At 37.2% G+C, this 27,277-nt stretch overlaps 1 protein-coding gene across 3 annotated transcripts; it reads right to left on the bottom strand.

Moving 5' to 3' along the window:
• Positions 1–19,356, bottom strand: LOC145248338 (uncharacterized). Of its 3 annotated transcripts, none has more exons than XM_080110251.1 (3): positions 10,658–19,356; positions 10,347–10,430; positions 1–568 (listed from the first exon to the last, which is right to left on the bottom strand). In XM_080110251.1, exon 1 carries the CDS (start codon positions 18,471–18,473, stop codon positions 13,989–13,991), a length of 4,485 nt encoding a protein of 1,494 aa, XP_079966377.1. In that variant the 5' UTR covers positions 18,474–19,356; the 3' UTR covers positions 1–568; positions 10,347–10,430; positions 10,658–13,988. The 3 variants fall into 3 exon arrangements, with proteins under 3 accessions (XP_079966377.1, XP_079966376.1, XP_079966375.1); XM_080110250.1 differs by lacking the exon at positions 10,347–10,430 and having other exon boundaries at positions 10,658–12,058; positions 12,114–19,356; XM_080110249.1 differs by lacking the exon at positions 10,347–10,430.
• Between the last annotated feature and the right edge of the window lie 7,921 nt (positions 19,357–27,277).

The raw sequence follows: 27,277 nt of genomic DNA, 5'->3' as shown, positions 1-27,277 counted from the left end.
TTACTTATAAAAAATATATTTTATTTTTTTACAAAAAATTCAATATGTTATTTCAAAAAAAAAATAAAAGTAGAAATTCAAAATGTTTATTAAACCCGACCTGAGAACAGAAAAGGGGTAGCAATCATACAAAATTAAACCATCGCTCAGTAAAATACACAGAAATACATGAAATATTCATGCTACTCTCGATCATCAGTGAATGGAAACATTCACCCAAGATGTGTTAAGACGATCCGCAGTAATGAGATAATGATGGTCAGCCAGTTCTGGAACCAACGGCAAACACTGTAGACCTGCTAGACGTCAGCTTTGATGGTATGTAACCACATCTTCAGCTGCCACCTCAATGCGTTTTAGGCAGCCTTCGAGTAATTCTGTAGCTGTTGCTACAATTCTATTGCTATGAATTCTTCTCGGTTGCAGTGCACAGCGTAGTCTCGGAGATGTCACAAGTTAAGAGTTATGAAAAGGACTTCAACTGTTCCATTTGGTTATTTATATGATTCAAACACAGATAAAACGTTTGAAAAGCCATATAGGATTTGATAAACACCAGTGCCTCATCCTAAAGAAGAAAACAAAGAAAAAGCAGTTAAAAATAAAATCAACTACACACTTGTAATAAACAAAAAACAAGAATATTTAAAACTGAAAAACTAAACATAATTGAATAACTGAGATGAAATAATTATATATATTTTTAAAGTTGCAAAAATTCCTACCATCAAAGAAAATTGAAATAATTGCAGCCTTAATAATCCCTCCCACCACCACCAAATAACAGCAACATGCTTGCACAGATAAATAATAAATACTAAAATTTACCAGAAAAAATTAGAATAATTGAAAAAATGTTTAGTGAAATATTTTGGAAAAATGTTTTATTAGTGAAATATTTTGGAAAAAAATGGAAATAATTTGGAAAAAATGTTTTATGAGTGAAATATTTTGGAAAAAATGTTTTTTTAGTGAAATATTTTCGAAAAAGGTTTTAATGAAATACTTTGGGAAAAATGTTTTTCAGTGAAATATTTTGGAAAAAATGTTTTTTTGGTGAAATACTTTGGAAAAAATGTTTTATTAGTGAAATATTTTGGAAAAAATGTTTTAGTGAAATATTTTGGAAAAAATGTTTTTTTTTAGCGAAATAATTTGGAAAATAGTTTTATGAGTGCAATATTTTCGAAAAAATGTTTTATTAGTGAAATATTTTAGAAAAATGTTTTAATGAAATACTTTTGAAAAAATGTTTTTTAGTGAAATATTTTAGAAAAAATGTTTAAATGAAATATTTTGGAAAAAATGTTTTTTAGTGAAATACTTTTGAAAAAATGTTTTATTAGTGAAGTATTTTAGAAAAATGTTTTAATGAAATACTTTGGAAAAAATGTTTTTTTAGTGGAATACTTTGGAAAAATTTTTATTAATGAAATATTTTGGAAAAAATATTTTAGTGAAATATTTTGGAAAAAATCATGATTCCAATCAATGCTGCTCAAATATTTTAGAAATGTGATATGCACCTCTATAAATTAATAGTAATGAAAAATATAACATGAAAGGCATCCTTTCTCTATTTTTCCTGCCCCCAGTCCACAGGACATACCAGTGTTGTCTATCTTCGCCAGAGATAACTGTTGGCTAACCTGCAACATCCCAAAGAACTTTCAACTCTTCATTTTCTTCACATGAACACCATCCAATTTTCTGCTACGTAAATAAACCTTGTCATTTCAAAACAGGTTTTGTCTTTCCTTTCAGTCTACGTTTTCGTTTACTATTCTTGTATAGAGGTTCATCTCACCGCTCTAAAATGTTAGTGCTTTAATGGAATCAGTTCCAAGCAGTTAAAATAAAGGTAAATGGGAAGGAAGGAGACAGGAAAGCCATCTAACCCCAATCTCCTAACCTTTATCGTTTAACCCTACATGCAAAGACAACACTGTTCTAAACAATGTGTAACACATCCAAACTTATTGGAAAATTAAGTTTTTCGGTTTTGAACAAAGTAGACAATCATCATCTATGTAACGGTTTATGAGAAATGCTAAGAAGGCAAAGGAAAGAGAACAAATTTCAGTCAAATAGCAGATAAAAATGAAGACGATATTGACAGAAATCAGCTTTGTAAATTTAAAAAAAAAAGACAATTTCTTTTTCTCTTTGTTTTTTTATACAAGGTGCTCACCACTTATCAAGGCCCGGAAGCCACTCGGGGATAAGGGTTATTGCGTGTACAATATGTTAGTATTGGAGATTTGATAAACTGTCTTACTTAAAGGGGTGGTTCATCAGGAAGTTGTTTATGTTGGACTTGAAGACATCCAGGTTGTAGTCAGGTGGGAAACAGGCAAATGGAACAGAGTTTCACAGGCGTGCACTTCTAAGAAACAAGCTTTGTTCATGGAATCTACGTTTTGGTTTTAGCACAGATAAAGAGTGGGGAAAATTTTTGACAGTGGTTTCAGCTAGACAGGTGTTTTTGTGAAAGATTGGCGAGGGGGGACAAGAGATTGGAGCTCAGACAAGCACTTGCCATGGAAGTAACAATAAAACAAAGACAGGCTCGCAACGTCTCTCCTGTGGGAGAGAGGTTGCAGGGAAGAGAAAAGGGCATTCCCCACTAAGCCACGAAGTCTATTTTGTACTCTGTCAAGGCAGGATAGGCTGTTTTTAGTAGCTTCTGCCAAAATGTGGCATCCTTGAACATACTTGGCTTTTATATAGATAGAGAATTGCATCAGCAGTGAGATATCTTCTGGAGCGGTAGAAAGATCCTACCATTTTTCCAGCGACCTTGGCAACTGACTTGATGTACTTGTTCCATTTCAGGTCAGGAGTAAAGGTCAAACCAAGAAGTTTATCAAAACATGGAGCCTCCCCAAGACGAGAGCCATCCATTTCAATTGATGCCAAATGGGGATCAGAGCGTTGATAATGTAAAGATAGGAGCTTGGTTTTAGATGCATTAAAAGTAACCAGCCACCTCTTCCCCCACTGTACCACGCGCTCGAGATCAGAGGAGAGAGAATCAGAGAGAACTTTGTCATTTACAGCCTTTGATGTGTTGCCGTAGATAATCGTGTCATCAGCATAGGTCAACAAATGATTTAAGTATGTGTTTTGGGAGATCATTGATGTAGATCAGGAAGAGAGTTGGGCGCAGGATGGACCCCTGAGGGACTCCAGCATTAATACTGAGGGCCTTTAATTTCTCCCCATCAACCACTACTCTTATGAGCCTATCAGAGAGAAATGATTTAATGATTGAGAAAACATTTCCAGTTATACCGTAGCTGGAAATCTTGTGAAGTAGTCCCTTATGCCATACCTTATCGAAGGCCTTTGATATATCAAGAGCAATTGCCCTAGAAAGGAAGCCTTTGTCAAGAGATTATATGAGATATAACCGTTAGCATATCTGCTGTAGATCTGGCAGAACGGAAACCATATTGCATGTCACTAAGAAGGTTATTTCTGCTGAGGTGGTTGACTACTTCTCTTTAATATGTATTCCAGCAACTTACTCATAACACCCAGGAGACTTATTGGTCTGTACTGAGAGAGAGACGACCTATCACCTGAATTCTTAAATACAGGGCATACTGATGAAGTTTTCCAGCACTTCTCCTTAAGGCAACGCTTAAACAGTTTTGTAAGTATGGGAGCAAATTCTGGTTGAAGCTTTTTCAGCACTATAATTGGAATGCTGTCAGGGTCAGTTGCTTTACTGGAATCAAGGCTCTTGATTAGCTTGGCGACCTCATGCACAGATATTTGTATGTTGCATAGCGTGTTGTCTGTTATAGGAGGAAATATGGGGAGTTGATGGCCTTCGTCACAGGGTAGAATTAGCTGCAAAGTTCTTGGCAAATAGTTAGGCCTTGTCTGATGCTGACGAGATGACCTCAGGTCCATTAATGATGGTTGGGATAGAACGCACGCTTCTGTTCAGGATCCTGTTTGCTATTTGCCAAAACTGGTGGGAACCAAGCTGCTGCTCAGCTACTTTGGATTTAACGGACTGAGCATATAGCTCTCTTGCATTTTTTTATTATTCTTTTACAGTGCTTGCTGGCAGTCCTGAAAGCAGCTTTAGTCTCAGTGCATCTATTATGTTGGTAGCTATGGAAAAAGTGATTTCTGTGCGTGATGGCAGCAGCACATTCTGGGGAGAACCATGGTTGGCTGTTAGGTTTTTGTTGGAATTTTTTGGATGGTATGAATCGGTCTATGTCTACAATTAACCATTCGGTCAGGTCTGATACTATAGAGGACACATCCTTTTTAAACATGGAATGCAGGGGTAGATCAGATATGAATGTACGGAAGCTATCCCAGTCAGCTGTAGAGTATCGATTTACAGTATGGTGGAGAGGTATGTTTGAAGACATTTCATTTTTATCTTAACTGATACAACCGAGTGGAAGATCCCAGAGGAGACAGAACGGAACATGAACATAGCTCAGGGGAAGTTGTGAGAAAAAGGTCTAGAAGGCTAGCATACTGACAGAAGTATCAAGCACATGGGTGAGTTCGTGAACAATCTGGGTGAGGTCAAAGGCAATGGCAAAATCATGACATAACCTCCTCTCATCATCTGTCTTGTTCGAGTTGGTCAGCCATTCCATATTGTGGACATTGAAGTCACCACAAATGTGGATGTTAGCCGAAGGGTGAGCAGACAGGATGTGGCCAATTTTCTCAGATGTGCTCTTAAAGAAAGTAATTCCACTGTTGTGGGGGCGATAGAGGGTAAATATAAATGCAGTGGTGTAAGCAAGTGCAACCTGGAAGCACATATAAGGTAAATTAGGGTCTTCACTGGAGATATCCCTACCACACGGAAAGCCATCTTTAATGTAGGCACATATTCTATGCCCATGTCGATCTTGGGGGTCAGATTTAGATGTTAAGTTAGAGTATCCTTTAATTATGAACTCGTCTAGGGAAGTGTTAATTAGTAGAGAATTATCTATAATGTATGTATGTATGTATGTTTGTATTTTGCCTAAAACTTTTGACAGAGATGATGGATTTTCACGAGATTAGTATCATTTTGAAGCTCGACTCTTCGGACGACAAATAGCAAAAAATTGGCCAAAAACATTAATTCTTTCACCCTCAACTGGGCACTTTTCTGCAGGGAGGGGTCGCTTTTTTCGCTGATATTTTCGAAAGTCATCGTCTTCTTTTCAATTGTCTAGCCTTAATTTAAACCTACATCACTTCCAGTTTGGCAATGGGTGCAACAGCTAATGCGTCACATTTTTTTTTTTTTCACTTTCTTTTCCTCCTTCGCGGTACGGGTTCGAGCCCACCTGCCTAATATCACATATTTTTTATTTTGCACTCACAATTTTCCTTCTTTTTTTTTTTTTTGCCCAACCAACATCCTTACACACACCTCCACTTTTTTTTCTGTCTCCGCCTCACAGGTTTGAGCCTGCCTGCCTACTACAATTTTTTAATTTTTTTTTTGCTTAACAGACACCTACAAACACCTGGGTAATGCCGGGCACCCAGGCTAGTTTTTTATAAAACATGAGAAATTAGTAATGAGTATTATTTAATTTCCCCTAATTCATAAAAGTAATTTCCTTTAAAGCAACCAAAAGGCGTTGTATTCATTCTTAGATGCCATAGACCTATCACTCTTTCACTTTCTGAAGTTTTTCCTTACGGTAAAAAAACCTGAAGTTAGCATCTTTGTCAAAAGTTTCACACAAAAATCAAAATCTTTTCTTTTTTACTTATGCATTATCATTTATCAAGGCTAAGAATCATTTGAGATTAAAGGTTAATGGTTTTTGACAAGTTTTCATTGAAAATAGGATTATGTTGTGAACCTTAAGGAATAAATATTGTAGTAACATATTTCACAGATGAGAAGTTCTTAGAAAGAAATGTTCATTGAAATTCCACCTGAAATTTGAAATTCCGACACATGAAAGAAGAGCGGAAAGTTTTTTGCAGTGGTGGTAATAAAGCAAGTTCTTGTTATTTTTTTTTTTATGGAAATCACTCCAACCATGGCATGAAGCCACTTCATGTAAAGAGATAACAAGAATGAAAGATGATTATCATAAAAACAAGAGATGTCTATTGAGCTTAGCTTTGAAAAGACCAAGGTTAAAAACAGAGGAAAAACGGTGAGCAGGAAGAGAGTTCCATAAGCTTGCAGTTCTTGGAAAGAAGCTACTGGAATAATTGGGAAACAATCACAGATTGAAACTCAGACTAACATTCTTTACGAAAATAATGTTCTAGCAGAGAAAGACTAGCAAGGTCTCTTCTGTGAGAAAAAAATAAAGAAAACCAACCTGGTATCAAATGAAATTATGACTTTTGCTAAATCTCGATTGCTTTATCATCAAATTCAGTTTAACGTCCATTTTACATGCTGCGATGGTTTTATGAAATTGACTTTGAAACTAACCTATCTCTGCCCAGGTCTTTATTTATTCCTCTTTTTCTCAAGTTCATTCTGTGAACTGAACTTGCTACCATAACTGTTCTACATCTGCTGATCCAAGACCTCTCATCTATTCTGTCCAGATTTAATCTTCCTCTGAGGTCATCAGATCTAAGCCTGTCTTCAGCACTCACATTATACATCTGCCACATCGTTTTCATATTATTTCTATCCATGCAAGTAAAACTCAGCCAGTAAGTGTTGAGGACATGTGTTGCATGGAGAGAAATGACATAAGAATGATATGATGGATGTGTAATGTGAGACTTAAAAACAAACTTAGATCTGATGACTTCAGAGGAAGATTAAAGTTAAAAACTTTGTTGGTTTGATCACATTGAAAAAACAGATCTACATCTACTAACCCAAGAACTGTACTGTATTCGGTTAATGTAACCAAACCAACAGAGTCTCCTGTTCTGCCCAAATCTCTCTATCCTGTTTTTAAGGCTCACATTATACATCCTCTATGACTGCTTTAAAAATATATATTATCTATTTTGTCATCAAAAAGAAAAAACATCAAAAGTATTTAAATTTCAACATTTGAAAAAACAATTTTTAATAATATCATTTCCTTCATTATTGCTTTCAACTCCGACTTACAAAGTGTGCAAGGGAAGTTTCCTATTTCTGGGGCTTTCTAACATTACAACCATCAATCCACAATTTATCTTGGTAACATTAACTCTAATCTGCATTTATTAAGCTCTCATCCGCACCATTCTATAGTATGGAAGTGATGAGAGCAAGCGACCTATGAAAGCGTGAGCTGTTCGATCACTATTGTTTGTGTTACATCATTCATATTTGTTGGCAGCAACTCATCTCATATGTCAATTTTGTTTTTAAAGGGCAAGCAACTCTTGCCCTAATCTTGCCTCAAATATATTTTGAGAAGAGTTACCTCCCTTGCATTTAGTTTAAGAGTGCAGATTTCCGTGGACATTGTTGTACAATGTACAGCAGCTTCAATTAATGCCCACGTGATGAAAGTAAATTCTTCCTTTAGTTGTAAGTATATCAATAAATACTAGCGGGACCCGTGGAAATTCCACAGCAGACTCTTTTATACGTAATATATTGATGTTGGCATTCAGCGTAAATGGAGACATCTTGTAGGTTTTTTATTAAAACTGCAAAAGTATTTATCTAAGCTAGCAGGGACACGCGAAATAGTCCAGTTGTAAACTATGCTTAAATATGATATTTTAATTCATGCAGATTTCGAATATATTATTATAGAGTCAATTTCTAGTGATTCTTATAAAGCTGTGATTTCAAAAATATTTAAAAAATATATCCATATGACTTCGGTGCAGCTCGAATCGAAACCGAAAACAAGACTTATTAACATATATATATATATATATATATATATATATATATATATATATATATATATATTGTGACATAACCCATAAATTGGATTGTGTAATTAATTAAAAATCGAAATATTTAATTTCGGGCCAACAAGAAATGTATCATTTTTTGTTATTTTATTTTATTTTATCACCAAGGCAAATTAACATAGTTTCCAAAAGAGAGAGAAAAAAGAGAGTAAAAAAAAAAAAAGCGGGAGATGCTAAACCTAAAAAGAGAGAGAAAGAGACAATGAGTATAGAAGAGGTGGAAGAGGCATCAATTACCCAGGCTAACAGGTGGCCGATGATCAGGTCATTTGCTCAGAAACCCCTCGACCACTGCGGGTTGCTAGGCAATGAAGAATAAAGGAAAGAAAGGGCTAAGAAATGTACTAAGAAGAGAAGAGGGAGATGAACGAAGATGTGGATACACCCCCCTCCATCAACAACAAAAGAAACGAAGTAATGCCTGGGAGGAACTCCATATCAATAGCGAAAGGAAAAAAATAATGCTTGGGAGAACAAGCTGGTGTCGTCGGAATACAGGATGTTAATTTCACGAACACAGGAGACAGGATACTCCAAGAATAACCGAAATAGTGAATGGATACGATAGGAATGCCGCATGCTATGAACTATTGCCCGAGGCGAATAAAATGAAGGTTAAAGTTCACTTTGAAAGTTAAAAGAAAAAAAAATAAGAGAAAAGATACATAAAAAAAAAAGTGAGTTACCTCTCTCTCATATATTTAAGTCAACGAGTTCATATTGCCATTGTTTCGTTTGGACTGATATTGATGTATTTCTCATTCGCATCTTCGAATAGTATACAAAGATACCCCTCCCCATCTTTATAATTTTTTTTTTTTAATTTTTACTTAACCTCATTATCCCCTACCTTCCGTAGCTTAGTGTTTTATAATAAAATTTAATTTCGAAAATATTATCACTGGTGTTTTGTTTTGTTCCTTCTCGCGTTTTTGTCGTGTTCGTTTCCCATGTCTTCATTGTTTTCTTTTTACCCATGTTACATGTGTTACCCATTGTTACATGTGTTACGCATTGTTACATGTGTTACGCGTTGTTACATGTGCGATAAAATACTTGGGTTTTGCTTTCCCATAAATTCCCTTCATACTCCTACCTCTATACGTTACTTAAATCCCCCACCTTTTATCGCATATGTTACAATATATATATATATATATATATATATATATATATATATATATATATATATATATATATAACTTGAGTTCCTTCGGTTATAATCAAAACCGAAACTAAAACTTATGGAGAATTCTTAGAAAAATTATTTATTACAAGAAGTGGAAGATCATAACAATTAAATGACAGTCACTCGGAAGAAAAAAGATGTAACCGTGACACACAAAATAACACACAGGCTATCGTATTACTATATAGAAGTCTAAAATTCACACACACATATAGATGAGAGTAAGTATACACACACACAAATGAAAATGTAGTAGTTTTTTTGTTTTGTTTTTTTATTACATTTTCACCCCAAACAAGGCACATTGCCACTTTGGTGTAGGGGGCTACTATCAGGAGCAGCAACTACTGAGGCACTATGTTGGGATTTGGGTAGCAAGATGTCGGTTCACGTTACACTTGAACTTCTACATGTCAGTACAGTTAGGGAAGCAGGGACCTGGAATGGAATTCCAGAGTCTAGCGGTTATAGGGAAGAAACTACTGGAGTAGAAAGATCTTTTACATCTAGGGATCTCTACTGTGTGGGTGTGTGATTTAGCTGTCTGTCGGGTTTGTCGAGGGTGTCTACGTCGTGGGGCACAAGTGTCTGCAGTTCGTCAGAGCATTAACCATTAAAATACTTCTAGAACAGGCAGAGGGATGCAACGTTTCGTCGATGAGACAGAGGCTGAAGCTTAGATGACAGTTCAGGGCCTATCAGATTGGCGACTCTCTTTTGAACCTTGTCTAGGAGCGAGAGACTAGCAGCAGATGCACCTGCCCAAATGTGACAACAATACTCCATACATGGGCGAATGGTGGCCTTATAGAGGTACAGGATACTTTCAGATGTCAGTAGTTTTCTAGCACGGTAGAGAGAGCCTACCTTTTTCGCAGCGGCCCTGGCAATGTTTTCAATATAATTGTTCCAACTCATGTTTCGTGTGAACGTTAGGCCAAGCAGTTTGAAAGATGTACTTTCAGACAGGGAGTCACTGGCCATTGCTATTGGTGGCAGAGAAGGTTTCTTGTAATTATTGAAGGAAACCAGTTTAGTCTTGGCAGCATTGAATGTGATCATCCATTAGTAACAGTAATAGTTTAATTAAGGAAGTACACAGCATACATCCGTCTCTCTCTCTCTCTCTCTCTCTCTCTCTCTCTCTCTCTCTCTCTTTCTATTTCCCACTCTGAAACAATTAAAAAAATGAATTAAATCTCAACCAATGAAATTTGCCAGAAAGCACACACACACGCTATTGTATTAATATATAGATTATTTTTACCTAAGATTTTTCCATTCATAGTCATTTTCATATATTCATCCACAATGTCCGAGGACTTCAATAAGCGAAATAAGTCTCATCACGCTGCATGAGTGAAAAAGGAAAAAACATTAATTTAAAACTGACAACCTAAAGTTGTTTGCATTTTCGGAAAAGTTTCAACGATAGAAAATTTTCTTTGAAACTTGTTTCGCCTTCAGTCGAGATTTTCTACAAAAAAAAAAAATCACACTTAAAATCTCTCGAAAAAATATTGTGTTTTAACAATTGTAAGACGCAACAATTTAAATTAGCAGATGCAAATGACTTACGCATGAATTCCATTTTCGTACAAAAAAAAGTTGATGATGATGATGATGATGATGATGATGATGTTGAGCATCATTCATTTGTTTCACATGTTGTTGGCATTCGTTTTCCCAATATTTTCCTAGGCATTGGGAACTTATGGAAGGCACCACATGAAGGTTGCCAACATCCTTAAATGAAAGCGTTTTTATGGAACGAACTGAATTTGAACTTGGCACACTCAAGTTGTCAGTCTGTATCATACAGTTGCCCACTATCAACTCCCTGCTGCTGCTGCTGCTGCTGATGATGATGATGACGAAAGTGACGATGACGATAGTGACGATGATGATGATTGTTGTTGCTGCTGTTGTTGTCGTCGTCGTCGTTGTTGTTGTTGTTGCTGCTGCTGCAATATTTTTGCATTATAATGGGGGTATGATCCCGCACAGTTAGAAGATTCTATTTATAAACGATGCTGCTAGGAACTGACGAATCAAATTAATTCACGTTCTGCTACCAATCAATCAGAAACCAGGATTGCTCCATAAAAATTAAACCTTTTCTGTAGCAACTTTGCATGTGTTTTCTTCGTGCCAACATGGGAAGAATCTTTTGCTTTGTCGCTTCCCACTCAAGAACTGTCTACTGAGAACCAGTCATCTCCAGGGGGGAGGGGGAGTAGCATATCCTCGCATATTTCAAAAGTTCCAAAAAGTTCTATTTCATGATAGCAAACAAGAGCAATAACATTTATTCCATGTAAAAATCTGTTCAGTGTGAAATGAAGGTCAATCAAGTTAATGTCTTTTTTGCCTTATCATTTTTATATTTTTTTCTTTTTAGTAAATTTTTAATCTTTTTTTTTTTTTAGTAGGATAATTTGTTTGTTTTTAATTAGGATCTTAAAAATGTTAATTTAATTATTACACTATTGTTTGGTGATAAAATTATTAATTGCACCAAATTCTTATAAAACTATATTTTTGTTAATAAAATAATCCAGTTTGAACATGTATGTATACAATTATTAGACCACAAACTCCACACTATCAGTTCTATCCTTATTTTTTCATTTCTTTATTATTATTTATATATATTTTTTTAATTTAATTCTCAATTTTCAAACTAAATAGCGGGGGATACCCGGCGTTGCCTGGGTGTTAGGAAGTGTGTGTGGTTTTGGGTAAATCAAAACTCCGGAGGTGGGGGTGGGGGGTTAAAATAAAAAAAAAAAAGTTTTGGTAGGTAAGTATGAGGATCGAACCCAAACCCTTGAGGCAAAGTTGGAAATTAAAGTGTGAAAAAAAAAAAATGTGTGACGTCAACCACTCGGCCACCACGAAATACTAACGTAAACATGTTTTAATTTATTTATTTAAGTATTAAAAACAGAATTGACACGTGGCCGCAATAAAAGTTAACTCTGCTGCTACTATTTGACCTTTAATGAGGTCAAATAGTAGCAGCAGAGTTAACTTTTGCTGCGGGACAACTTTTGAGTTTGTTTACCCAACTTTGGCTGGTTGTTTCCCCAAGATGTTGTGGAGGGGAAAACCAGCTCCCCATTGTCCAGATTGAATAGCAATTGTCTGATATAAGGAGTTTGGCCCCACATTGATCAAAGCTGATTACTTTCCGGACGTTTCAGCAAAAGCCGAGAACACGATACGTTTGAATTTAGTTTCATTGTATTTATACTAAAAAGCAGGACAACAGGGGACAGAGCGAAATAGCGCGAATCTCATAAAAGTCGACGTAAATAAATCTAGAGGTGACCCGCATTCCCAAATCGTAGATATTATTATCTAGGGGCTATATAAACAGTTTTAAGCGATAGTAACCCCCCCCCAGGAGCGTCGGCGAAATAAGCCTTTTCAAGACATACAAAAATGTGCGCACGCATGTGCCTTTTATATATATATATAGACGTAAAACTTAATTTTTACTGTTTGTTAATATCCAATGATCTGATAATAATATTATAATTTCACATTATTTGGTGTTGGAGGGTTAAAAATAAATAATTCAAAATATTCTATATGGAATATTTTGAATTATTTTTTTTTAACCCTCTAGAAGAAAAGATCCTATAAATTGTGTTTCATCAAATATTTGCTATTAGTGGGATTACAGATGTCTTACACACTGAGCATCTCAGGTGGTTTAGCCATGTAGAGCATTGTACTTCTTGCATAATGCGTCTGAATATCCTACACACTAGGCAGAATGATAGACCAAGAAAGATCTGGATCGAATGGATATGAAACAATATTATTGCATGTAATCTGACTGATGTCAACTCTTTGAATTAAACATGAGATGTCTAACGTTGCCCGCCCCATAATCTGGACACTTTAATTTTGACTTTGGCAATATTCACCCAGGAAGCAGCTACATTACTGTAACCGAATACGAATTACATTTGCAAGATTTATAATAAGTGACCATTAGTAAAAGAAATGAAAGAATCATGCATGTTCTGGTGATTTCCAGCAATGTTTAGTATTAATTTGCCAATGCCCCATTTGTCAAAAGTATTAAGAATGAATTGGCCTTTAAGTCACAGTAAGTCTCGGGACTTCAGAGTTTTTTTCAACCCTGAAGAGGAGTTGATTCAATGATTTTGTGGATGAAATCATTTGGATAACGAAGTACATGAACCAATCAAGACGTCTTGAGAGGAGAGCTTGCTGTAGAGATAAACTGTTGCCAACAAACACGAAGGATGCAATACAAACATGAATGATCGAACACCTTAGGATTTTATAGATCACTTCCTCTCATTGGCCAGGTTTCACAGACGTATAATAGAACGGTTCAGACTAGATTTTGGTATATATGGATCTTAATATCAAGGTGATTGGTTGTTTTTCATTTAGAAGAAAACCAGCAATCGGAAGTTTTGAATCAAAGGAGATACAGTAAAAAATATGTTAAAAACACACGGTACATAAAAATCAATCTTGATCGAAAAAATCCGAAACAGAAAGACACCCATTTATTTAAATATCTTTTATTTATTAAATACGTTCGTTTTGTTACTTACTTAAAAAAATGTTTTGTAAATATATATTTTTTCTTTTAAATCTTCAAAAGTTTTGTAAATATATTTAAAAAAAAAAAAAAGAAATTGCTGGCGAATATTCGAGCATGTTTGCTATTTGATGTGTTTACAAACAACCGACGCCATGTGCTTGTGCCAATGTCAAGATCGAATCACCGGTGTTAGTTGAAATGTGCGCTTGTCACCGCCAGGCGTCGTCGTCTGCTACAGGGTATCTATTCTTTACTTGATCCAAAATATGTTAACTGTTTTATCGGCAGGATTCTGTTTTATGAAGATATAAGCCATTAGCGCAAAGCTCTAGGATACACAATATTCATCGTTTTAGATTCTGGTGCCAATATATATAGACCTTGTGGTGACCCTACTCTTGAACATCCTACATAAAACTGTCCATGACTAAAGCAGGGTGAAGCCAGATTGAGACCAACAACTGCCAATGATTGTCCTTGAGACTTGTTAATTGTCATGCCAAAGCACACTTTCACGGGGAACTGAAGTCTTTTAAATTCAACTGTGGAATCTGATGGAATAATGGGTATCCGGGGAAGGAATGTTAGTTTGCCTTTTGCCGTACCCGTTAGAATGACGGCTTCTATTACATGAGATCTCATGTGCTTCACGCACAGCCTCGTTCCATTACATAATCTTGGAACATCAAGATTCCGCAGTAATATAATTGGACATCCAACTTTCAGTTTTAACTTGTGTGGTGGCAAACTAGGCAATTCTAAAGAATTTAGGAATTCTGTCGGATATTGCACGGCATGGTCATTATCGAGAGTTGAATCTAAAGATGTGAAAATTTGTTCTTCGCCAGGAATTTCATTCAGCAGCTGTTTATTGATGAAATGTACCATGTCATTCTTCGGAGCTAGAATTGCTCGCTCCGTCAACCACTCGTGATTCGTATAATTTTCTGCTATATTTGGGTATACATTTCTAATCAGTTCTCGGAGTGATGAAACGATTGATGCAATAGCCGGAGAAATAAGAATTTCGCCATCATCAGTTGTTGCGAGTTTGCCATCACCTATTTTCAGAAGCTGGGCAGAAAACTCATCAGCCACTTGATCCCTATGCATCTGCAACACTCTCATGTTTGTAGATAACGTGAGAGTCTCAATGTGCTTCCATAAATACGACAACTTAATGCAAGCATTTATCTCATCAGCGGGAGTTCCATGCGGAACAATCGGAAGTGTTTGTCGGAAGTCTCCTGATAATAATAATGTGACGCCACCCATCACAACATCACGTTTCTTGAGATCGCGTAATGTTTTATCGAGAGCTTCAAACGCCTTTTTATGTGCCATCGTGCATTCATCCCATACGATCAAGGAACAATTTTCTAAAACTTTAGAAGAATCAGATCCTCTTTGTATTCGGCAAATTGGATCGTCATTGTTTGCTAAGGATAATGGCAATTTAAATGCAGCATGAGCTGTTCTACCACCAGGAAGAAGAGTGGCAGCAATACCCGATGATGCCACAGCCAGAGCTATTTTGCCTTCTGACCGTACCTTTGCAAGAATTAACTTCGTAACAAATGTCTTTCCTGTACCGCCAGGAGCATCAAGGAATATAAGTCCACCTTCCTTATTTTTGATACGATTAACCACAGTGTGAAACACACGAATCTGCTCCTTATTGAGCTGCGTGAAACCATCATCAACAATTGACGCTTGCTGATGTGGGTGATAACTTTTTTCACGTGCCCATGCAGTAACGATTGGATGGGTATTAGTCCGATCAGGTGAGGCAAGACCCAAGTTTGTTAGCGTTTTGCCGTTTATCTGAAATGTCATATCTTCGATATCAATAAGAGCCATATTAAAGATGTCATCAGAAAATGCTATATCAACACCAGGATGTTGATCGCATTCCCTAAAAAGAAAATCCTCACTAAATGCTTCTTTGTGTGCCTGCCAAAGTAGTTTGGGATTCGGCACGGCACACGCCGTCAACATGACGGCAAACAAATGTCTTAGTTTACTTGCTGATCTGAATAAAGATGCCTCCTGTAATGTAGCGTCCCAATGGTTGTCATCCTCAAGTAGTTCATATGCAATACATGCATCTCTGAACGTATCCAAAACTTGACCGTTGACAGTTTTGAGGTCATTAAAACTCTGTGGTCCTCTGACATGATAGAGAAGCAGTCGCAAACAGAAACATTCAAATTGATTTGGATGCACAGTGTAAACCCTGCACAGCACTTCTGACTTTCTCATGCATGGATAACCTGGAACTTCTTTGCCCTGTAACCGTCGTTTGAAGACTTTGTATTTAGGGCTCCACGTGAAATAACTGGGAACTTCGGCATACAAAAGTGTACGTGCAAAAAAGTCTGTTTCACACAATTTGAAGAAAGCTGTCAGAGTTGTTGCAGGAGGATTTGCAACTCTATCTTCCGCGGTACTTTCAGTGAAGTATATTTTCTGTCCGTTTTCTAGATGGACCGACAGGTGCATAACAGGCGGATGATGTCGGTGTATTTTGAAGTTAAGGATTCTCCAAATGGCTTCATTGGTCGATATGTAACGGCCATTTTCATATTTCTTGACTTCATCATGATCGTTACTTTTAACGGTGAGGACAGCTTGGTCACTGGTTTTATTTACAAATTTACAAATGTACTTGATTGATTTCACACTGTTGCAATATTCGACATTAATATGTGCATTGAAAATCTTGCAAAGCAGTTTATTATATGGTACAACCCACTGGTTGTCTACAGTAACTTTTACATTGCCATGTCGGATATATGTCATCTCAAAGCCTCCATCTGCGGGAGATTGTCGGCGATATTGTGGATAGCCATTTTTATCCAACACAGTTTCATCCAAAAACTGTCGGGGATATTTTTTACAACATTCACCTTCTTTCATACATGGTGAACGCTTGTTTGCATCACCACATGGTCCATGAATCATGTGGCATTTAATAATATCATGTAAAACCGGATCGGCCTTTGGATCAGGAATCTCGGCACAGATAACCGAGTCTATGTCAGAGTAGCTTAACTTTTCTTCAAGCCAAACCAGACAATGAGCATGTGGCAATCCTCTTTTTTGCCACTCAACAGTGTACATGTAAGCTGATACGGTTCCAAATATGTTTCCTTGCATTAGCAGTTGGACAAGGATACCTAGCTTCAGATTAAAAACTCTCGCTATAAGGTCATGACGATCATGTGGTTGTTGATTGGGCAGGAGTTCATGCAAAATCTCAGGCCATTTTGGATTGCAGGTAAAAGTTATAAATAAATCTGCAGTACCATGTTTTCGTACATACACCATCGCATCTTGTGTGCGTTCGTGCATATACCGAGGCCCACCAGTAAATGTTGAAGGTAGAATTTTCAGCTGGCCAACGTTTTCTGTATTGCCATCATTACTTAGGGAGTCTCGCAAGTGAATATAGTCAGTTACTCTAAGATCCCTTTGATGTGTCTTAATGTAAAGAAGCCTTTCATGCTCTATTTTTGCATACATATCTACTATATATTGATGGAAAAGCTTCTTACATTTAAGAAGGATGTTGTAACTCCCTTCATGTATCATAATCCTAGACGCGTAGAATTCCTTAGCGGAGACTTTTTTTCCTACTATTAATTCTGTGGTTTTAGGATTTGTTTGCCAAACAGAAAAGTTATATCCTTCTTGACCTGCCCAGTGAATGATTGGATACTGCAAAGCATCATATGCACAATGCGTTTCAGAGATGCGCTGAAGCTTATTGTTTCGGAGATGCAAAATGATGTCCCGATGATGGAACTCTTGCCCAACCATTGCAACAGCAACCTCACCTGTCTCAAGAGCATTCAGACGCTGTTCATCTCCTTTTTTCAGAGTTTTGTCAGCACGGATAACCATTTTAAAGTCTTCTCCTTGAGCATGCTCCATAGCCATCTTAAAGTCTCGGACATATTTATTCTCTTTATGAAGCATACTTTGCAATTCAAGAACAGTGTCTAACTTTGTATTCGCGGCAGAGTTACATCGAATCGACGCTTCTTGGTGTTCATCACCAATGAAATATACTTGGAGAAACTGCGGAGTTTCACTTTCGACAGGTAACAAGGAACCAACTCTATGACAAACTTGTCCACAAACTTTAAACGTAGGCATGTAGCCAGTCTCACATATTTTATCAGCGCCAAAACTGGTCATAGTAAAACACTGGTTATAACTTCGAATGTTCTTCAAGAAATGTATCGAATTATCCGACTTGTTATCAAGAAGTGATTTCAATGGTTCCGGTGGTGTGCCTAAATCGGGTAGGATAACTTTACCATCAGCACAACACATACCCGCTGGCTCCTTCATCCATTTTTTAGCGCCACACCTTTTGCATGTTGTTCCTTTGCTGATCGTGCCTATTTGTAACTCGCCACGCAGGTGATAGAGACGCTCGGTCTTATAATTGCGTCCTTCATTCAACCAAAAATTTGACCGTGGAAAAGTTGCATTATGTTCATGGGTTTGTACGGTTTCCCATATCGCCTTCTTATTTCGTTGGACCACATTTTCCCAATGCCCGTTTCCCTTGTATAATTCATGGATACAGATGCGTTTCGCCTCACTATAATCCTGTGTTGCTTCATCTTTCGCTTGCGATTCAGCCTCCCAAACTCCATTTTCAATTTGATCGATTTTAGCAGCCAAACGTTTTTCTTTGGCCAGATCAGCAATTTCAGCCAATCTACTTCTCTTTCGCAAAGCAACTGCCCTCGTAGTGCGACCAATATTACTCTTTTTCCGAGGCATGGTGTATGTGTCTGACCATTGGAAACAATCTGACAATTAATTTAAAGGATTCATAAAAATAGTACCTCTAGAACATCAGAGGCCAACCTGCTACAAAACATGTGTCTGTGGATGATAGGCATTCTTCATTGTTGTAAAACGATTATTTAATAATGGCAAAAGTTACAAAACTCCCCGACTTTTTTAGTAAAAAATAATATATCAATAATGGATATATCGAATAATCTGGATTAGAATTTTCTTAGGAATTCTTTTAAAAAAAAATTAAAGATGTTAGAGTTTAAAAGTTAATTAATTCTTTTTAATTTTACAAAGAAATGATTTTTGTCTTTTAAAAAATCTAATGCTAAAAAAGTACAAGAGATGCAACTCGTAAAAAGAAATTGCTTTCGTTAAAAAATGTGTTTAATAAATTTTTTCTACCTTATCGTTTTTCGTAATTTTTGGATATATTCATTACTGTGACATGATAATTAAGTAGTGACCATTGGTTTGCCTTGAAATTCAAAATTTCGAATTTCGAATTTAGCAATTATAGTGAAGTTGCGCCAAACAATAAATTATACATTTTAAATACTTATATGGAAGGTTAGAGTTAGGGTTATATGGGAAGTTGTGGCCTTTCAATAATTACCAAATAACAGGGTCGTGAATAACAAATTCGCACTGTATATTAATTTCTATAAATTTCTAGTTAAAAACAAAAAAAAGGCAATAATACATAAACCAAATATTAAAAGTAGTTAATGTTTAATTAATCTGAAAAATAAAGGCCAATATCAAAGTTTAGTATCTGTTCCGTTCCGATGCTACTCTTAAAGTAATATGTCTCAGTCAATGGAGAGGAAACCCTCTATTACTGGGACAATAAAATAAAACGAATTAGCCAAAAATATGAGCTAATTGTAAAGTATTTTTTTACTATTTTAAATATATATATATATATATATATATATATATATATATATATATATATATATATATATACTTGCTTGTGCAGTTTTCGAGGCGGGGCAAGTTAAATGAATATGAATAATTAAGTGCAGACACTTATTTTAAAAAATAATTTCATGAAATTGTAAACGACGAGATCCTAAAAGAAGACGTTGAAAAAGTAGGTTCGCACTGAATATTTATTTCTATGATTCTCTAGTTTAAAAAAATAAAAAAATAATAATAATAATAATAATACTCAAAACATATTAAAAGTAAAATAAAATTGAAAACAAAAGTAATTACAATAAAGATTATCTTCAAGATTGTGAAAAATAAGCAAAATTGAAAACATCACGTTAAAGATTAATCAGGAGGGACTTTTTATCATATCCACCGGCTAGGCGTGCGTGCGCTCAGCAAAAAACTAAACTCAAAAAAGAACGAGCAATTTTGAAGTTGACCAAAACAGATTAGTATAAAAAAAATGTAAAAAAAACAAAACAAAAAAAAACCCTATTTTGTCGTAACAGAAAAAGAACCGTCCTAGTGCGAGTAAAAACCGGTGTAATGTGAAAATCTCACATCAACCTAAAAATGTTCCGCCATTAGACCACGACGAAACCGGGTTACATGTTTTAGTTAATTACTTGGCCTTTTGGTCAAGATCAAAGTGTAGTATCTGTTCTTCAGATGCTGCACTTCATTTTCTTGTTCTCTTTCGGTGGAGGAGAAATCCTTCATGACAGAGACAATTTTTATTTTTGTACCTTTTCTCCACGTTAAAAAACGACCCTGGTGTCTAACTCTGTCCCGTGGGGAGGCATAGTAAATAGGTACATGTTTTAGTTAAAAATAAGTAATAATGGAGAAGTTTTGATCAAATTTGGATTTTTAGAAAAAATATTTTACAAAAATAAGTAATAATTGATTATTTTTTTGCTTATTTAGAATAAAATGAAATATTTATTGATTTCTGTATATGCACACATTTAAAAAATAAAAATATTTTACAAAAATAAGTAGTTCTGTAGCAGTTAACAAACTATTTACTATGAGCGGATTGATCAGTGCCCGGTGCCAAAGTGATTCGGCCACACTGACCAATCGGTTGGCAGGGCGCATTGATTTGAGCTGTCCTCTTAAGGACTATTTTTAGCCCTTTGGGATCTCAGCTGCGATTGCCAGAGAGACGCCAGCAAGCGACCTATACAGACTTCTCTCACTCACCCCTGCCACTGCTACTTGTTGACGACTGCAGTCTGATGGCAGACGACACCTTCAAACAGACATTTACACTTTCTTTCTTTCTCTCCAATCTGAGATAACATTTTTAATGCGCAACATTTCCCTCCTATAGTTCCTCTGGCGTCGCAGAGTTAAAAACAAATTGCATGAAACTAGCCTGGATGCCTGGCGTTGCCCGGGTGGTTGGAGGTGTGTGTTGAGCAAAAAAATGGTAGTAGCTAGGCAGGCTCGAACTCATCATGCAAAGGCAGAAAGTGAAAGAAAATCTGACGTCTTAGCGCTACTCCATGACGCAACCGGAAGTTCAGAACGTTAAAATTAGGCAAAGTCAATCCAACCGATGCGATAACTTGCAAAAATGGCTTGCAAAAAATCGACCACTCCTTGTAAAAAACTGTCCAGTTGAGGGTGAAGGAATTAATGTCTTTGGCCAATTTTTTTATATTTGTTATCCAAGATGTTGAGCTTCAAAATGATACTGATCTGTTGCCTCTATTGACTGGGACATTGGCAGCGAGTGCACAAAGTAATACGCTGAGAAATAAGACTCAAAAAGAATCATCAAGCTTTCAGTGCTTTAGATGTCAAGGACCACACCTGAAAAAAGATTGCACAGAGATCCCTAGAGCCAGAGTAAGTAACATGCTACAATTGTGGAAAGTTTGGCAGCATTACTAGGTATTGTCCCCAGATTCAGGAAAATGGGCAAGGGGGGGCTTCTGTGCCACAAGCTATCCTGACAACAGAATGAGGGCACAATATGGGCCTCTTTCTATAATAGAAGAAGTGATGGTGGATGATTCAGTAATGACTGCACTTGTTGATACTGGGTGCACCACCACTTTAATCAACTCAAAACTCATGAGTGGATGTAGTAGGGGTGGTACAGTGAAAGCAGTTGATGGAAGGGACATAGAATGTAAAGGAACCAGGCAAGTGGAGATAAAAGTATGTGGAGTACGAGTGAAAGTGGGGACGATATATTTGGTGCGGAAAGTTGATCCGCATAGAAAACGGGAAGAAATTCAGAAAGTAGTTAAGAACTGTGTTCAGTGTCAATGGATCGATCCCACCCCAAATATCCATAATTCTGGGGAAATTGGAGTTTTGAACAATTGGACAAGATTAGCTAGCGACATAACATACTATCATGGAAGAGTATACTTGTTAATAATTGACTGTGGACCAAGTAGACTGGTGATATGAAGGGAATCTGTGTCTACAATTGCAGCCAAATTAGAAAAGGTGATGCTTGAATGAGGTCCAGTAAGGAAGATGATAATGGATAATAGTACTGCTTTCCGCTCAGAAATCTTCCAGACTATGCTAAAAAAATGGAATATAAAAAGTTATTTCAGAGCAGCCTATAGGTCTGGAATAGTGGAACATCATCGGACAGTGAAAGCAATATCCGAGAGACGAAGGATATCACCTGAAGAAGCCACATTCTGGTACAACATGGCCCCTAAGATCGGACAGAGAAAGGACACAGTGTCACATAGATCAATTTTTAATTATGAATGGAGACACACAAGAGATATGTCCCCAGAAATTGATGAGCAAGGACCAGCCAGAATCCAAATAGGAGAAGAGGTTTGGGTGAAACCTTCTAATGCACGATGAATGATGCAATGGAGAAGAGGGGTGGTAATCTCCTAACAACTTGAGTGTCGATGGAATGCCACAACATATTTTAGACTTAAGACGCATGCTCCAGGATGTCGAAGCTGAGTCAGACAGTAATGAAGGTTAACCGGTGCTGATGCAAAGACTGCAGAGAGAACGCACCTCTCTCTTTTCTGTAGGATTAGCATGGATGCCCGGAATTTCCTAGGTGTTTGTGTAATCAGTTTTTTTTTCTGTCTGTTTCGATTTACTCAAAACCACACACACCTCGTCTTCTCATGTATCGTTCTCTTCTTCCTCTTCTACTTCTTGCTCTTTTTCTTCTTTTTTCTTCTCAGTCGTCAGAAGCGTCGTCTTTGTCTTGACTACGTTTTTCCTTCTCCCTTCTTGCTCACAGTGACCCGTTTTTATGCTAAGCTGAACTCTCGTGTGTGCGAGAGAACACGAGATTTTGCGTGATTACTTGGCAATATTAACCGGCCGCCGCCATCTTGCCATTTTTCTTTGGACATGCCCGCTTTGCAGAGTGCACACCTCGAGCGTTTGTCAGGTAAGCCCGTCTGTTCGCAATTTATTACACAAGGTGTATGTTGAGCAAAAAAAAAAAAAAGTTGTAGTAGACACGTTCAAACCCGTGATGCAGAGGCGGAAAAGAAAGTGTGTGTAAGGGTGTTGGTTGAGCAAAAACAAAAGTGGTAGTAAGCAGGCTCGAACCCATACCGTGAAGGAGGAAAAGAACATGAAAAAAAAACATGACGTGCTTGCTGTTGCGCCCATTGCCAAACCGGAAGTGACGTAGGTTTAAATTAAGGCTAGACAATCGAAAAGAGGGAATGACTTTCGAAAATATCAGCGAAAAAAGCGACCCCTCCCTGTAGAAAAGTACCCAGTTGATGATGAGGGAATTAATGTTTTCGGTCAATTTTTCGATATTTGTTGTCCGACCGAAAGGTCAAGCTTCAAAACGCTATCAATCTTGTGAAAATCCGTCGCCTCTGTCGAAAGTTTTAGCCAGACATACAAACATACATACATACATTCATACATACATATATTTAAACAGACGGGTGAGATCGCAGATTGAGGGAGAAAAAAAGAAAGAAAGAAATATTCTTTTGTAGAAGGTTCGGTAATATACATTTGGCATTGATTTGCATAAGAAGACCATGTCACGGTCCTAGGCTCAGAGAACGCCGGGAGAAGAAATATGAGACCCAAGATTGAGCGTAAGTCGAGCAGTGGACATAAGTCCATGGCAGAGCAGAAAGAAACCATGCAACCGCGACGTTGTTATGGTCAGATTATTTTAAGAATTGATGCAAGGCAGACGCCCTGGTGTGTGGTCGTTGTGGCATGTAGGGGACGTTAGGGGGAACCAAGAAAGAAAGAGGGGGAGAAAAAGAAAATAAAAAAAGAGAATCTGAGTTGGCAATGGGGAGTGATGAAAAGTAAAAAGCATTGAAGGGAATAAGACTTTAAAAATGTTATGCGACCCGCGTATCACCGAGAAGTGGAATTGACATGAAAAAAGAAAAAGAGGACATCTTTTTCCTGCGCAATTCACTTAAAGATTATGGATTCAAATAAGAAAAAGGGTTGTGAGATTCTCTTCGTCCCTCCTCCCACCAAAAAAAAAAAAAAGAAACTGATGTTGTTAATCCAGTGATTGCCAGTCAAGCCCGAGCCATATTGATGGAAAATCCTGAGGATCCAGGTCAAATTCTGCAAGAGTACCGTATTTATTATTACAGAGCCAATTCTCTGTTGAATAATATACTATCTTAAAAGGGTAATGTCACTATATAAGGTTTGTGGGTGATAAGAGAAAATAAGTCTGCATATGCATTAAAAATGTTTCTTATCTTAAACATTATTACATGAGAAGTCATTTCAAGTAAAAAATTAATTCATTTTACTCATATAAACTCGAGAAATGCACGATTTAAATGTGTAAACACTGAAAGAGTAAAAATCAAGATGGCTGCCATTAGCAAATTTGTAGATCAAGTAGCAGAAACACCTGGTGTAGAAACCAGGCGCATGTTTACCCGTCTCGGTGTGATGTACCTGTAGATATTGTCAGGTCATACATCTAAGAAAAGGAAAACTGATATTTAAACTGGGAGTGAGATACCTCTTCAGTCATGGTCAACAACCTTCCTAGAGCTGGTGATTCAAACAAATTCTGTTTGCAAACCTAAATTGCTTAAGGAGAAGCTAGGCTCTGCTTATTGCCGGCTTTTACACTCCTTCTTTATCTACTAGCCAGGCACAGAGGTGCAATAACAGCGACCCTCCTGAGCCACCCTGTACTTGGCCTTGTTTTCTGACTAGGATATGGAACGCAGTTCTCCTATTCCCTATTCTCAATTTTTCTATTTCTCTCAGAAACTGAGAAAATTGAGCTTGCTTGCTTGCTACTTATGCTCACTCGGCTGGTTTAGTTGAAGGTACCTGATGGACAATTTCTCTGGCTGCTATTTCCGAGTGACAGTACAGGAGCCCTAACTCTTTGGTAGTGCTTAGAGCGGCTGCTCTATCATCAGTTGTATATTGGGATAGCTGTAGTGCCATGTCATACATGGAAAGGAACCCTGCTGCTATCTCTGGTGGGCTTTCACAAGACCACAACTTTCTAGACAGGACTTGGCTAATGAACAACTGTGTGTGTATACTTGGCGTCAAAACTGGCCCACTTTGCTCAACACTCTTCCCCTAACCTGAAATTAAACAAAAACGTAATAAAGTAAACAACTCAAACAAACATCACGATCAAACAAGACAACCACCCACAGAAAACCAATTCGCTTCGGTTCTTGGGCTCGCTTTCACAAGTATGGGCTTAGAGGTAATCTAGATGATGTAGAGTCTTACCTTTTAGTAAACTCTCTGGATATCTTGGCATTAAGTGAGACAAACTTATACTCCTCAATCCCCTCTATCTACTTTAACATGACAGGATACTTCTCTCTCTGCCATAAGGGCTCGGATAGATATATGCATGGACTGGGAGTCTATATGCATTGCAACCTCCTTTTAACTAGAGAGAAACACCTTGAATTGGATAACCAGACTTTTATGTGCTTTTGATTAGCCTTTCATCACTGCATTAGCAGGTTTCACTTCTAGACCAATTCCTCACCACAGTACCCGAGGATTGTGTGACTAATGCTCACAGTCCACTTGGAAACGCAAACCACCTAGTGATATCAGTTGACATCAAACATAAATCCTAACCCTAACCCTAAGGTGAGGAGCCATTACTCAAAACAACAAGGTACTAAAAAAGGAAGCCATTAAATAATACATCTAAGATGCTCCATCAACCGATTCTTCCTGCTGAACAGTGTTCCAATGAAACAACTGAATGATGCAAAGCAGGCATTGAAGTATTTGTTCTCACACAGCAAGCCCCATTCACCCCCATTCACCCCCATCTTCACTTGAGATCGTACAACTGCTAATGTGTAAAGACCACATGCATTCCACCGGTTTGTACGTCATAAGTCAAATACAAATAGGCAAAAATGCGTACATGCTAGAAATCATTGTAAGAGAGAAATAGCGACAGTCAAAAGAAAGCATAATGAAATAATCAGGGAATGCATAGAATCGCAAAAGATAGGAACTCATGATTTCTGGAAAATCTATAATAATGTAGTGAATAAAGGACAATCAGTAATTCTTCCACTATCCAACAATCGGGTTGTATGCATGATAATCAAGAGGGCGGATCTGCTTGACCAGCGATTTGCCTCCAACTCCACCTTAGAGCCAACAAACAACTCCCTCCCAAATTTCCCTATGCGGATTAAAGCTACACTAGATGATGTAAAAATAATCCCTTCTCATGTCTGCAATATCATAAAAAAACTTAGACACCTCAAAGGTGTAGGGGAAAGAAGTTTAAGTAAAATTAAATCTCTTTACCCCAAAGAAAATAAAAAAAAGAATAAAACAAAACGACACCTCCTTCTGTGATGATAATGAGATTATTCTAAGGTTTGTGTTTTAAACTGAAGTTTGCCTTATCCAAAAGTCCCACAAGGAAAGTAATTCGTGAGAAAAGTAATTCGTTGTTATTAATTAGAAAACGTGTGGAATGGGTGCATTGTGTGCATAAGTGACTTTGGAGTGTCCGCGTGGCGTGTGTAATCATTGTGTTGACGGCGTTGATAGCAAGGATGTTATGAAAATGAGAGGCATGTTCTTATGTGACATCGAAGCGAGAAGAAGGGAGAAAAGATTGCTGCTGCTGCTTTGGCCTCTTTTTTTAAAAGAATGTTTGATGCCTTTTTATACATTTTGAGCTCCAAAATACGATTGCTACTGCTGATTATTTTGATTTTTGGAAAAGCGTTAAAAAAGACGATCCTGTAAATTTTCTCATTAGTTGCTTGTGTCACATGATACTGTCGCCAACTACGTCTGCCAGAAATATGTTTATTTTACTTTTGTTGTTGTGAGAAAAAGTGTGTGGGCGTATTTGAATTTGTGTCATTGCGGGAAGAACTTATTTTTGTGCAAAATACATGGGGAAATTGAAATGAATAATCGTTCGCTTATTTGCGCGCAAGCATGTGTGTGTGTGTGTGTGTGTGTGTGTGTGTGTGTGTGTGTGTGTGAGTGAGTGACTGCACAAAGGCGTGTGAGCCTGACCTCATCCCTGCTATACTAATTAAGTACTTTCCAAGCTCTACTACAAATACCTTACTAAATCTTGTTTCCGGAAGATGACCTCTGGAACCAGTGTACAAGAATTCTGGAGAAAGAATTGACCCTCTCAATTATCACCCTATCAGTCTCCTCCTCCTCTTCGCTAAAATCTTTGAGACCTTAATTAATCAAGTACTAGTCCACCACCTCGCAAAAGCAAATTTTCTCTCTGACAAACAGTATGGATTCAGGCAATGTCGTTCTACTGCAGATATTTTAACAGTTATCTCTGAACACGTATACCCTGTACTAAGTATCCAAGACAAATAACACCCTACCTG

Source organism: Euprymna scolopes, chromosome 26, assembly GCF_053919585.1.
Source record: "Euprymna scolopes isolate OS-2025 chromosome 26, ASM5391958v1, whole genome shotgun sequence".
NCBI lineage: Eukaryota > Metazoa > Mollusca > Cephalopoda > Sepiida > Sepiolidae > Euprymna > Euprymna scolopes.
The sequence above is the reverse complement of the archived record's forward strand: the minus strand, read 5'-3'. Positions and strand labels throughout refer to the sequence as shown.